Source organism: Ctenocephalides felis, unplaced genomic scaffold (genome assembly GCF_003426905.1).
Source record: "Ctenocephalides felis isolate EL2017-DRISC unplaced genomic scaffold, ASM342690v1 CF-g0.4_SCAFFOLD_01170, whole genome shotgun sequence".
NCBI classification, from domain to species: domain Eukaryota; kingdom Metazoa; phylum Arthropoda; class Insecta; order Siphonaptera; family Pulicidae; genus Ctenocephalides; species Ctenocephalides felis.
Genome location: NW_020537324.1, coordinates 14,226,664 through 14,241,860, shown reverse-complemented (window position 1 = coordinate 14,241,860; position 15,197 = coordinate 14,226,664). Strand labels below are relative to the sequence as shown.

The 15,197-nt window shown below is 25.5% G+C and overlaps 1 protein-coding gene across 1 annotated transcript; it reads left to right on the top strand.

Annotated features, from left to right (window-relative positions):
- The first annotated feature begins 7,895 nt into the window (after nt 1-7,895).
- On the top strand, nt 7,896-14,898 carry LOC113366851 (nose resistant to fluoxetine protein 6-like). The gene is made up of 12 exons (XM_026608502.1): nt 7,896-7,926; nt 8,069-8,332; nt 8,641-8,775; nt 8,885-9,078; nt 9,365-9,531; nt 9,765-9,930; nt 10,005-10,198; nt 10,448-10,598; nt 10,668-10,854; nt 11,429-11,571; nt 12,267-12,378; nt 14,801-14,898. Exons 1-12 carry the CDS (start codon nt 7,896-7,898, stop codon nt 14,890-14,892), a joined length of 1,836 nt encoding a protein of 611 aa, XP_026464287.1. The 3' UTR covers nt 14,893-14,898.
- The last annotated feature ends 299 nt before the right edge of the window (nt 14,899-15,197 follow it).

The following is a 15,197-nucleotide window of genomic DNA, read 5'->3' as shown; positions in this document are numbered from 1 at the left end:
TGAAATATCGTCAATGTAATTTAAAATTCATCAATAATAAAAATTTCGATCAATAATGAATATATTAATATGATATAAGTAATTTTTCATAGTGGGTGCTTGATTACACAAACTTTTAGATTAATAAATATCATACAGACTAATAATCACTTGTTAAATATTATCATTTTTTCATGATTTTTTAAAATATACTTGTTTGATTTATAAATATAAAAACATATTATATTCTATTATTTAATTACAAAATTTTCATTTACAGCCAGAGCAAAACGCGAGTTGCCTCCAACACCAAATACAGATTTTCCAGAATTTATTTCATCAAGATTAATAAAAAACAATCAGGATCCTATCGTTATTTTGAGGTACAGAGAAATTGAATTAAACAATAATTTTAGGAGGATTTCTAGAAAAGAAGGAAAATATATGTTGCAAAGTAAACGTGATGGTACTTTTATAATCAGACCATCTCGACAAGTAAGTAGAATTTATAAATTTTATATATTTATTAATAAATATAAATTCATGAATTTTACATTTCATTACGAAAATATTAAAAATGTTTATTAGACCTAAGTCACTATTTTTATATATTTTATAATATTTTAGATAACAATGAAATTCATGTTTATGTATTCTCACAAATTTTTTGGTCTATTTAAATTAAAATTCAACGATTTTTTATTCTACATTCTTTTAAAGAATGAAATTATTATATTAACTCGATCCAGAACTCCGAATTTCTTACAATTGTCTACTCAAAATCACTTTAAATTACATACAAAATTCACTAATATACAATTTAAAAATATTTGTATGGTTTCACTAATGACTATTTCTATAATTTGGTATTTTATTCGTTACACGTTTAGTTTTATAGTTCATATTTTTTTTTAAGAATCAGGGCTACACAATGATGTTGCAATATGATAATCAAGAATTCAACATCAAAATCCGAATAAGATCAGATGGTGAATTTGCTTTGGGAGTTCAGAGAGAAAATGAAGACTCTTTTGAATCACTAGAATCTTTGATAAAATTTTATAGTCCGGGAATAAAAATGCTGGAATTGTATCAGGGATGCACCATTGTGGGAAAAACTTTTTTGTTTTCGTTATAAAATAAATATATTTATTACATGTATAAAATAATATTTCAGTAATTACTTGAAAGCTAATTAAATAATTTCATAACGCAACCTAATAATTATAATAAATAATAACATAACGTAATTTAATAATCGCTCGAAAATATCGATGGATATCTTATTAAATGGTTTAACTAAAATTAAGTTCAAAATTTAAGTTTAACTAAAAAATAAAAAAAATCGTATTATATTTTGGAAGCATTTTTAGTCAAGTTGAAGTCGCTTTGCCAATTAGAATATTTTTGAATAAATAAATATTTGACAATAATCCTTTTTAGGCAGTAGAACTTAGGATCTGGGTAATAGATATAGGATCTTTTAGTGCAAAAATGAACAAAATTTAAATGAATAATATTAGCAATTCGATATAATCCATAAGTTAATCACAAAAAATGATTTAATGAATTTGTGAAATCAATTATAAGTACGTTTCTGAACTTTGAATATTTTATTAATTATGCTCTAGATTTTAATCATAAATTAAAATACTAAATAATAATATTAAATGTCATCTTTCGGCCGACTATTGTAAATTCATCAAATTAATTGAATGTCCTTAACTGGACAGTTGTAAATAAAAGAGATAATAATAATAAAAAAATAGAATACTATTTAAACTGAACAATTAACTTGAAACAGACATATATACAAAGAGATTAATTGAAGTAGTTTAGGCTCAACACTAATTGAAAAATTAATTAATTATTTTATAAGTTTCGGTCTGCATTGAGATCGTCATTAACCTAAATAAAACCTTACTTACATATCAAAGCTATTAACTTTATTAAGTAATATAAATTCAACAATTTAGTGATGCTCTGATGATCAAATTATTAATTTCTAATTTAACCATAGTTTAGCGATAGTTATACACGTGTATTTCTTTTTTCATATAAAATTAGTACTTTAATGAATATTTAATTAAACTTGGATCAGTGCTAGATAAATTACAAAGTGTGTAATTACAATTAAATACTAAACTAAATGAATGAGTTCAAACTATCAATTGGATAATTCTTGCAAAACTGGATTCCACTATTTCATATCAGAATCCGATTGGAGGGAATCCGTAAATAAAATCTAACTTTATTGTCAGTCGTTGACTACACGTGGTCGTTGCAATAAATCAGAAAAATTAGTTTAAAAATATTTATTTTTATTTGTGATTAAGCAACATTTTTTTATATTAATTATAATATTATTATTTATTATTTTTAACAATAACTAATGATGCTGTCGATAATGTTGATCGATGGTTAATAATTAATACCATGATACAAATTTAGTAAAAAGACATCTACTGAGACTAATTCTAGTGTTAATTTTAATTAAAATAATACAAAATGGAAATTTCTATAAAATTGGTGTTTGTGGTTTTGAGTTTGACCTCAATGGGATTTCCATCATCAGCAGAGATTTTAAATAGTAAGTACAAAAATTATATTCAATTAATAATATTGATACATGAGAAATTTCTAATATATTAAATTAGATGTTAGTAGTAAAATAGAAATAGTAGTGTAGTAATAATTTAATAAAATGGTCATAGTTATGATTTTTGTTACAAGTTTTAGCAATATCTGATGGTAGATAAACTTTTTAAGGCATAAAATACAGAACATTATCTTAATTAATAATTTTGATTGACAAATTATAAAGTTTTAGCAAATATTTTTGTTATTTTTTCTTTGCTTAAACCTACATTTTGGAAGTTCATATGTATATGCAGGTGTATGTTTCTCTAATATTTCACACTTAATTTATAAATTAGGTAAACATTAAATTTACTAAAATTGGTTTAATTATTGAATAAATATATTAAATTTTTTTATAAAATAGTTTTGAACCTAAAAAGTGCTATCAAAGTTGTTAAAATTTTATTCCTGAAGCGAAGTGGACCAGTTTATTTTTATTTGAAATTTTTTCAACCCAAGGTATTTAATTTTATGGAATGCAATATAGTTGAAATTATGTAGATAATTTTCAAGCTAAAAGTAAAAAGTATTTTGTCTAAGAAATTTCGGCAACATGTTTGTTACACTATTGATTAACATATTTTATTAAATTATATAAAGTATCTAAATCCTGAATCATTTTTTGCATATATTTAATTTGCCGATCAAAATAATATAATTTTTAAGGCAATATGTTGGTTATAAACACAAATAATTGGATTTTTTTGATACTGGGTATCCCAGAACTTAAGGTCAAGCCGAAACAAGGTGATAGTATTGACCTTAACCGTCTTGAAAAAAATTAGAATGTTTTTTTATCACGTTGATTGGAAATCATGACATAAATTATTTTGAGTTTAACCTGGGTCTTTGGTGAAATTATGTCATTTTTTATTTTAAGACAATTAATTATCCAATAACACAATAGTGTTATTATTTTTGACTGTGGTTCCTGAAATGTTATTGACAGTGTTCCAAAGATTAAATGAACAAAATTAATCACTAAAAATGATCATTATTTCAACAAAGCTCTAGATTGTACTTAAAAGCTCATAATTTCCAAACAATGAGATAATTTATTCTTCTAATTTTTTTCAGAACAGTTAAGGTCAATACTCCCAACTCGTTTAAGTTCTGGTACACCCTGTATACTTGATCTATAAATTAAAAAAAAATAATCACATTATAATTTTTTTTTTTTTATTTCAGTGACAACTTATAGTCTAATGCCTCCTATGCATTTATTGGATTATTATGATACCTGCGTTGGAAAAAATACAGAACCAGGATCTCAATATTGTCTGGTTCATTTACAACTACATGCTTTAGATGAGAATAATCCTACTGAAAATTGGCTTCAAACTGAGGTAATTAAGTTCATTAATTTTTTTTATTCAGAAAAATTGTCGCAAAATTATATATTGCAAATATACATTTTTGATCTGGATTATAATGGAAAGCAATTATTATGCTTGATTTTATTTTTTTGAACTAAATGCCTCCTTCTACTCAAAAAATTTATCAAAAAATCTTATACAGTTCAGCACATTCTATACCCTCGAAACACAGAAAATATAATACAATTTTTCATTTTTAGGGACTCAAGAGGCTTTTAGTTCATTAGTAGTTAAAATTATCGATACATGAAAAAATCCTAATTCATAATAATAATTATACTACATAATATTTAATAGTCAAATAACTTTATTATAATTTAGAACCAATGTAAAAAATTTAGTACTTAATGTAGGCATTCAGTTCGTTTTGCAGTAATATTAAATATTTTTAAATTAACGTATATGTAAAATAATTTCATATATATATATATATATAATATCATATAATATTAATTATTATTTATTCTAAACGTTAAAAAAATGGGAAAAAACAATATACAATGTCAATCAACTTTGGTAACAAATCATTCAATATTACCACATCGGCTTATACATAATCTATTTTTTTTAATTTACATATAAATGGCAATCTGTCTATATATAGAATTTAGTTTAATTTGGTTTAAGAATTAACAGTGGCTTTTTATTTTTAACTGTGGGAAAACCCAATGGTTTATCTTTTATTTTTGTACTAATTTAATAAATTTGGCACAAGTTTTAAACAAATCTTGTTAAACAGGTCTCAAATAAATATATGCTACAAAAAGTGTTTACGAAACTTTAGATTTACGATTTGATTAATTTACGATAGTGTGAAAATAATAACAATATTATTCAAGAACCATATTTACATAGATGTTGATCTTGATAATGGAATATCCGATCTTTTATTTTAGACAGACGTGTGATGTATAGGGAATCGAGAAAACTGTGTTTCTTTCATAAAAGCATATATTCATAAAAGTTTATATTGATAAAAATATATATTCCTTCGTACTGTATCTTAGCTAGGCACTAAAACAATTATTGCATTAAAATAATTTTTCAAAAATATTTCTGTATAAAATCTTTAGAAAGTATAAAAATGTCAAAAAGAATATGTAACAATGAAACAGGTTTGTAGAGACAATGATTTTATGACTTTCAGGTTATTAACTGTTAATATTCTGGATTCGTATTTCTTGTTATGCTAAATGCATAGTGATAAAATGGTACAGGAAGAGATGCTGATGACGATCTCTTTGTTTATAGAAAAAAATTCATTTGTGACGATATTGACCATAAAGACTTGCATTTATTTGTTTTTCCAATAGTCTTAGCATTCTTCATATCTTTTAATTTGAAAATACTAAAAAAAAATTGAAAAATTATTTATTCATTATTTATTCAAGTGAAATTTTTTATCATCATCCTAAAATATTGGGGGTCTACGAAAAGCGGTTAATTTACAAAAATTTACACTATTATTGATATAATTACATATATTATAAGTCCCTTTGATAATTCAGAAAATCAATTAAAAGTATAATTTATTGAACTGGTAAACATATAAATCCATCAAACAAATTTAAATAAATGTAAATGTCATAAGCAAATAACTCATTCTAATCAACAACACGAGAAGTGTAATAAATTTACGTATTGTCTGAGAAAAAAAGTGCCAGTACTGATTTACAGGCTATAGAAAAAGTTCTAGCAAATAACATGTTTGTAATGTTAATATTTTATACAATAATAATATTCATTATGTGATCGATTTGCGCACCATATTGTTATAACAGGTATTTGTAGGAAAAACGAGTTATATTAATACCGATATGCTACGAGAGCGGTCAAAGACGACGACTTTGTAAAACTAAGTGGACATGCACTTACTATAAAACAATTGTTGCTGTATCATCTAAATAAAACTAATGAATATTTCATTGGCTTCTCTTTAATATGTAAAACTTGAGTTTATTCGTGGTTGTATGGTAAGAGATCTATTCCCTTCTCGGACAGTTTTTTCTTGTAATCTATATTTAACTATAATCTGCCATTTACAAAGAAAGTGCATCAAATTTTTAAATTTTTGTCTCAAAATAAAAAAAAATTATGCTGTAAACTAAAAAAAATGTAATATTAACCCTTTCCAATCGCAAAATGCAGAATTTATATGTATTTGGCATCTGAGTGGAAAGGATTAAAAAATGAATGTAATATGTATATACCTAAACTTATTGACTCCTATAAAATTTTCCCAAATCACCAACATAATTAACTAGTATAGTAATTATTATAGTAAATGTGATCTGCATTGATAAAGGCAAAAGATGTCTAACCAGCCATCGCCTTAATTCCAAAGTATTTTTTTGCAGTAAAACTTCTCCAGGCGCGACTAGGGTGTAAATCCGTACAAATGCAACTGAAGTGTGTTACGGCAGATAAAATAAGATAAGAGTCGAGTGCCAATGATTTGTCATTCGCTCTCGATGATATCATTTTTATACGGGTCGATTGTGATTAGAGATCTGTCGTTGTATGCGTACCGGCATCAACGTTGTATGCGTACCGGCGTCAACGTTGTATACGTACCGATATCAACAAGAAAATTGAAAAAATAAATAAACATTTTAAAGTAACATCGTAGTACAAATCTTGAATTAATGAAAAATGCTGAATCAGAAGAATATTTTACCCTGTTCCTAAGAAATAATTTCTATATTATTCGAAGCTTCTATAAATTTTTGAAGTTATTAAAATGGAAAATATTTTTTAGGCAAGACAGATATTACAGCTGTTCAAAGAATAAGATTATATCGCAAAAAAGTAAAAAAAATACAAGCAGTCAATGAACGTGTGTTAACTTTAATTACATGAAGTTCTTCAAACACAAATATTATAGAAGTTATTAATCAGCAATTACTTCATTTCTCTAATGAAAGTTCATTTCTAAATGCTTATTACTTTTATTTATGCTAATTATTTTTATATGAAAATGTTAGTATTTGAAGAATGGATAAGAAGATTTTGTGTTCAGTTTTTTCGTTAAAAAATTGTCAAAAAATTTTGAGTGATGTTGTATTGGAATTTTAATCTGGTTTATTTCTGGTTCATTGGACGCATTTGTGCAAATCTATTCCTAAAAAAACATGTTTAGCACTTGACATTGTTAAAAAAAATCGGTTCTTATAAAATAAAAAAAAGATATTGATAAAACATGTAATCGGTTCTGTATCTCATCATCACTAATGAGATTCAATTTATTGTTGACGTAATGGTTATTTTACAAATTGTTGTAGAATATCACACTATTTTGCATACAGAAGATAAATAACTTTTAACATTAATTACAATACTGTCACTTCATATAGTTTTTCATATCTACGCATGTCAATAATTCTTGTTCGAGATAATATTATTTTTGTTTCAATAGATTTACAAGACCTGTTTATTTTGCTATTAGCTATATGTAAAATATATGTGGTTAATGTTGATCTGGGTCAAAGACGACATTTTAATATTATTATTAAAAAAAATAACAAGTATATCGAAAAATACATACAAAGTAATTGAAAATTATTTGCTATTAAAATTGTTTATCCAAAAGCCCTGGAATTCCAGACAATTCACATCAGTTTTTTCAATCATAAGTTTCATATTTGCATTTATTTGTATTTCAATGTTAATATTATTTAATTCGATCAATAGCAAATATTTTGATGGAAAAATTCCATGTATCAATGTTAAAGTTTTTATATATATACTTTCATTTGATATAATGTGCGTGGAATTACACAGAATTTAATTAATTAGTTATGCTAATGTATTCAATTTTTTATGAATCAATTATTCCACGATTACTCTAATTTACATATTAAATATAATATTGCTAATGTGAAATACAAATTATAATGAATCATGATCAAATATAAGTTGAACTTTGATAAAGGTATTATTTACATGATAATATGTTGATTTATATTAAATTGGATTTGTGTTGATTGCTTAAAAAGTTTTTGGCAAGGGCAGTATCATCATAATTTTGGTAATTCATACATTATATATTTTACCTAAATTTTTTTCCTTCAAAGGAGTTTTCCAGGATCCTCGCCATTTTCGGCACGATTTACCAGTAAGAGGAGTATGTCTAAATTGGTGTCAATTAGGTGACTCTTATATGCCTGGAGAGGATTTATCCAGGCAATATAATAAATTAGAAGTAAAACCAAATTTAGTTCAAAATTCTTCATTAGAAGAAACTTTAGATAGATGTCTGCAGCGCGAATTCAAACAATATGGAATTAGAGCAGAAATTCTCAGGGTTGGGTGCAGAACTGGAGAAAGGCCGGATAGAGGTATAATTTATAATATTTTATTTTACTACTTACCTAAATTTTCCTCTCTATCTATGAAAACATAAATAAATGCATATAAGTTAATAGTGGTCAATAATAGTATAATAATTTAATAACGTTTCATAAGTTTCCAATAAGAAAGATTTCAAATATGACGTATGAGTCTACAACTAACTATAATTATTTTATATCTAGCCAGAATATATTAGCTAAATTATTATTCATTGTTTTTTGTTTATGGTAATTTATCAATTAACATATATTTTATAAATTTGAACTTATGTTATTTTTATTTTTCCGTATTTTAGATGCTCTAGATTGGATCGTAACATTTATCTGTTTCCTATTAGCAATTCTATGTATTTGGGCAACAGTTTTCGAATTTTTAAACAGACGGAAAAGCCAAGATATAAACTACTATAAAAAGCCTTTGAAAACACCATGTAAATATGAAAGATTATAATTAAACATCAAATCTTTGATCATTCTTATAGTATACCTTTTTTACATGTTCACCAAATGAACATTTATTTATTGTGAATCATTTTTCAGGTGCGAGATTACTATCATGTTTTTCAGTAAAGCGAAACTATTTTCGCCTAGTCACTACTGTAGATGAAGAAAATAAATTATTTCGTAGTATTCAGGGAATTCGGTTCCTGACAATGGCCAGTATTGTCAATGGTCATTCTTTGATGTATGGTGCAGACCATCTACCCATCAGGAACACTAATTACATAGAAGAGGTATAAATAATAATTGAAAAATTTAAGTATCTTAATTATAAAATGAAGAAAGCTCAAAATTTGTAAAAGACAACTTGCAAAAGTTTTAGCAAATATTAGTATTGATGATGTTGGTATAAATTTAAACTGGATCAACATTATTAGACTCAGAATTGCATTTTTGCGATGAGGTTTTAGACTAGACTTACAAAGAAACTTGTATATTTTATTTAAAACTAGTTTATAATCAAATCAATATATTTTTTTCATAGATCATGTTCTAATCTAATTTTTTCTCTTCATTCAGCTCTATTCAGTACCCACCACACAATTTATAATAAATGGAACTAATTGCGTGCAAGCTTATTTAGGAATAAGTGCACTTTTGATGGCTAATGGATTAATAGAATATTCTAAAAAGCATAAAGTTAATTTTCAAATGTACATAGTTGCAGCAATATATAGATACATTAGGTAATTATTTGACGAATGATATAAAACTTAGGATAAAAGAATCCTAATGAAAAATTCATTCATAAAAAATTAATACGATGGTTTGGAAATGCATCTCTTAAAATGCAATCTATTCTAACTATTTTAACTTTACTTTTATGAGCAGGTTTGAATTTAATAATGAACAAATACATTTTTTATTATATTTTCTAAATTAATTAGTAAATCTGTATTTTTTTACCAACTTTTACCAGGTTAACTATTCCAATGGCAGCAATGATACTAATTTCAGCAACCTGGAGTGTCCATTTTGGAGACGGTCCATTTTGGAATGAAATTGTAGGAAATGAAAGAAAATTCTGTAGAACTAATTGGTGGGCTAATATATTTTACATCAATAACTACTTTAGTACAGACGCTGTAAGTAGTCATATCTAATACCATTATTTTGAGGAACTGATTTACTTCTAAATTTGAATTTTTATTTTTTGTAGTGTCTGCAGCAGACTTGGTATTTGGCAGCAGATACCCAGTTGTTTATGGTTATGATGCCGGTAGTAATAATATGTATTAAATACCCAAGACTAATGAGATATATTTTGGGTTCCTTGTTAGTTGTATCTTTGATAATTCCAGCTGTGATAACTTATGTTAATAACTATTTTCCTGGTCCACAATTATACCCAGAGTAAGTGGTAATATTTTTAAAACTATTATAGAAATTGCTTCGCCAATAAAATAAGAAGATTTTTGAAAACCAAAATTTAAAAGTTATCAGTTTGAGTTAACGATGATTAGTTGGTGATGAACTAAAAAGACACGTTTTTTTACATTTTTTTTCATTAAAAATATGTTTTGGTAATTAAAGGCTTACCTTTTGAAGTCATCCCAAGTCTTGCTTATTATAATATTCTAAAAATTAATTTTTTTTCATTAGAATAATTCGAAATCTACTATATGTCAATGCTGAATATCGTGACGTCTACGTTCCTGGTCATACTAATGGATCCACTTACATAATTGGAATAATATTTGCTTTTCTTCTGGAATATTTGAAAGAGCATAAAATTGATATGAAGAAGAAGAAGGTAAAAAGTTGGTCCAGAATTTTTTCCATCAGGTCTATGGATCATATAATAATATTCCCTCTATTCCAGTGGTTTGTGACCCTATGGTTGCTCCTGGTACCAATTGGTCTTCTCAATCTTCTTTCTGGTTATGTTTTTTACCGAGATGGTTTTGAAATCGATGCCACTGTGTCTGCTATCTATGTGACATACTACAAAGTTATCTATGGCGTTATGGTGGGAATATTTACTGTTGGAGCTGCTCACGGAATTGGATGTAAGATATTGCATTATATCCAGGCAAAATAATAATAATAAAAGATTCAAGAGGATAATAAACAAATTTAAAATATTCATTTTAATATCCTGTTTTATTTAAAAAAATTATTGGAGTTACAACCAATCAAAATATTATATGAGGAGCAACTTAGTAGTTGATCCATAGTTGACCTTTTTAGTCATAATTTATTCTTAACATACTTATTTTGTATTTTTTACTGATTTGTATTTTTATAGTAGTACACTAAAGGATATGACGAGCACTTTGTGTCGATTTTGAGATCAGTGAAAATCTGATATCACTACTGCTTGATATCAAACTGGCCGAGCTCTATTATTGCTTTTGACAAATTGTAGAAATCAAATTTGATTTTTTATAAAATTGTTCAAGTGTTAAATTTGATACTGTTTAAAAATATTTAAAAAAAAAAAACCAAAGTGTAGATTTAACATATGTGTACATAGCACATATAGTCAAATATATGACCATTTTAATTTTCCCCAAAAATTCACTTCATTTAATGAAAATAATTCACTTACTTTATTGCAATCCTTCTTTGATTTTTTTCCAGGGTGGGGTTTGGACTTTTTATGTTGGGGTCCAATGCAAGGGTTGGGAAGACTATCGTATGCTGCCTATTTGATACATCCTTTGCTTCTTAGAGTGCTGCATGCCAATGTCCGGGTGCCACTTTATTTAACAGAAACATTCTTTGTGAGTCAGCAAACAGTCTATTTAAACTTATTTATAATAATTAGATAGGTCATCAATCAAGTTTGTATTTTATCTCATCTTTTCAATCAGGACTATGTGTTCGATAAGCTGTGTACCTAATATTTCTAGAAGGCAACCCAGTAGTTGACCATAATCTATCTGATGAGATTACATTAGACATATTGTATTCAAGGCATGTAAATCAAAAATATGCTCTTCAGATCATTGGTGCAACAGTAATGATAAATCTAAATTACATGTTGCCTATGCTAATTCTAACAGATGCAACAACATTAAAATATAATCACAATTCGTAAAGGCAAAATATCAAAAAGAAGGAAAAGGCATCATTGGGTTGCTTTGTAACAGCCTGGCGTCTCTTTGAGGGGTCGCGCCCCACAGATTGAAAACCGCTGGACTAATCCATCCATATTTGATAATTTTATTATTAGAATTTATCTGAGGCTGACTAGAGGCTGACTTTTTATTGGTGCAGCAATGCCGGGCAAGGACTATTTTCACTTGGGAACATATTGCTATCTATTTCCAAGTGAAAATCGTTGTCACTGCTGCCTGACAACAGTGGAATTAATTATATGTCTAATAACATCGTATCATCAAATGCAATTTTATTTAAAAACATCGTTTTATGTCAATTATAGATTAGTTATAGCAATACTTTTTAATATTTTCAGATGGATCAAACAGTATCTGCGATATCCCTAAGTTTTCTAATAGGATTCATATTCAGTCTGATGGTCGAACTACCAACGAGTGCTTTGCAGAAACTAACCTTACCTAAAAAAAGTAAGCAACAAAATAATTTATTCTAATAAATTTTTTAATATTATCATAAACCGATATGCATTATTGAATGCATAATTCAAATCTCTCTTCTAATAATGATTTATTGAATAAGTTAGAAAGAACCGTTATGCGGTGACATTGGCAATACTTATTGTGTAATTGTAGATATTGATGTGTTTTGATATGCTGCCTTGGCACTGATTTTGCATTTATAGTAGTTATTCATGAGCAAATTTTTAAAGGATTGACGTCACTTTTATTAGAAGAAATTATTCGTTTTGCAAAATATTTTTAAATGCAGTGATTATTCGTATGCAAGAGGCTTGTTGTTTAAGAATTGTGATCAGAGACCTGAAAAAATAGTGAATGTTTTTTATAAGTCGTTTGAATTTTTTTAAATAGTGGAATATTTGTTTTTAATATACCAAAACACCTATCAAAGTGTTGAATGATTAATTGGAAATTAAGTTTATGGAATAAAATTAAATTACGTGTTAATTATTTCTAGTTTTTTAAATATACCTGGATGTGCAAGAGTTATTATTCTCACCCAAGGTAAATTTAAAATTATGTAAAATTAATTAAGTGATTTTTTGCCATTTTCTAAAATGAAAAAAAAAATCAATAGTTTTTCCTCATTTAATATTCGATAACATGTAAATTTTGTTTTTGACCCAAGGTAAATCTAAAATTTTATAAAATTAGACAGTAATCAAGGAATATATTTTACTATTTTCTAAAATGAAAAAATAATGCATTAATTTTTACTCACTTGATATTCTAAAACATTATTAATTATTTCTAATTTTCAAATAAACTTGAATTTTCAATAGTTCAACAGTTATTCTCACCCAAGGTAAAATCTAAAACCTTAAAAAATTCGCCATTTTTTTCAAAATGGAAAAAATAATTTAATAAATTTTTTTTTCATTTGATATTCAAAAACGTTTATATTTTGTTTTTGACCTTCTTATCTTACCCTATATTGATCACAATAATTATATCATAGATAAGGAAATTATTTCTAATTATTATTTAATAATTAAAATTATTTTTTTTAAATATTACTTCGCACAGTAACTTTTAGAGAAAATGCTTTTATCGGTATGATTTTTTTGTTAACTACTATATTTGTTACAACTGCTAAATAATTTAACATCTAGTAACATTAATAATCAGTAACGTAAATTTAATCAAAAAGAGTACAAAATAAAAGATAAAATTTCCATTAAAATGATATCCGTAGTATGTTGATTTAATATAAAATAAAAGCAAACAATAATAATAATAAAATTAATACATAAAATGAATAAAATTTCTGAATAATAAAATAATACTAGAAAAACAATAAAGTAGAATAAAAACAAAAAGTGACATATAATAATAAATATAACCAATTAACAATATTAGAATTAATAAGATAGGTATAAATTGATTATTATAAATAACTTATCACATAATAATTAATAGGACAAAAAAATATGGTTAGTATTCAATGCTAAAATGTGCAAAAATTGATAAACACATAAATTATAATTTTTTTTAATTTATTTATTTATTACTAGCAATCAAGATACAATTTAATCTTTTAAGCTATTGTGACACAAAAAAATCGAAAAAAATATAAAAAAATACATAAATAAAAATAATAATAATAATAAAAGAAAAAAAATTTATTAGAATTCACTCCAATGTTTCATTTAAATATCATATAACTAGGATATTTTAATTTTGTATTTGTAAAAAAAATAAAATAAAATAAAAAAAAAATTAAAAAAAATGTATAAAAAAATAATAGGTTTGTTAGATATTATAGATATTGTGAAAAATAACAAGAAAAACACTAAACATTTTAATGGGGAATGTGCGTTCTAATTGAACATTTTAATATAGGTTCGACATTTAACTAATAATTATCTATTCTAGCCGATATTATACCAAGTAACATTTCATTATGAACAAAAAAACTTTATCAGTTATGATAAAACGTTGTCCTTATTTCATAAATACATGTTTACTGTTATTTAATAAAAGCACACGCAATTTTCTCAATAATTACAAAAGTGTTTCTTGCATTTAACAAGAGTTAATTACAGTTTGCTCAACAAATATCAAACAATGCCTCGTCATACTGCACCTTTTTGCTTTGATTCATACTGGATGAAGATTAAATATTTATTACATAATGTTATGTATTATATAGGTTGTTTTTATTTACATTTGTAAATTACAATCTGTCGTATACAACATTCAGTAATTTTGATGGTTTATTAAATAAAGGAAAAACGGTCGAAAGGTCACCCATTGGTGATTGATTCGGTGTTGGATATGTTTAGCTTATAGATGTAGTCCTGATATTATATAGATGATGATTAAATATTTTATTATTTTAATAAAACCAAACTATTTGTGTTATTTGCAGAAGACAATAACTCGGAGGAGCAGATTAAAGAAACGGAGCTGTTGAGGGTTGATACTACCCAATCTCAAGAAAACACTCAAACTCATATTTAAACGGTAACAATTAGCTTGTATTTTTTTATTTAAATGTTTTTGTATATTTTTTTAAGAATAAAATTATTTTAATAAACGTTCTTCGAGGTTTAGCCAATGTGAGAAATGTACATATGTAATTAGCTTGTAATATGTTTTATATTGATTATTATGTAAGTTTTTGTGTTGTCATACGTAAAAGATAATTTCACAAAAAAAAATATTTTTTTTTACATGTGATCGATTAATTAAAGCAATAACATATATATATTTTTTAATTAAACTTGTCTGATTTTTGCTTGGATATGCCAAGTATTTTAAGTTAT

Excerpts from the sequence above, each read along its gene's own strand:
- LOC113366851 (XM_026608502.1), top strand. The coding sequence starts at position 7,896 with ATGATCAAATATAAGTTGAACTTTGATAAAG. Across the intron at positions 9,532-9,764 it reads GCAATATATAGATACATTAG|GTTAACTATTCCAATGGCAG; the intron begins GTAATTATTTGA and ends AACTTTTACCAG. Across the intron at positions 10,855-11,428 it reads AGCTGCTCACGGAATTGGAT|GGTGGGGTTTGGACTTTTTA; the intron begins GTAAGATATTGC and ends ATTTTTTTCCAG.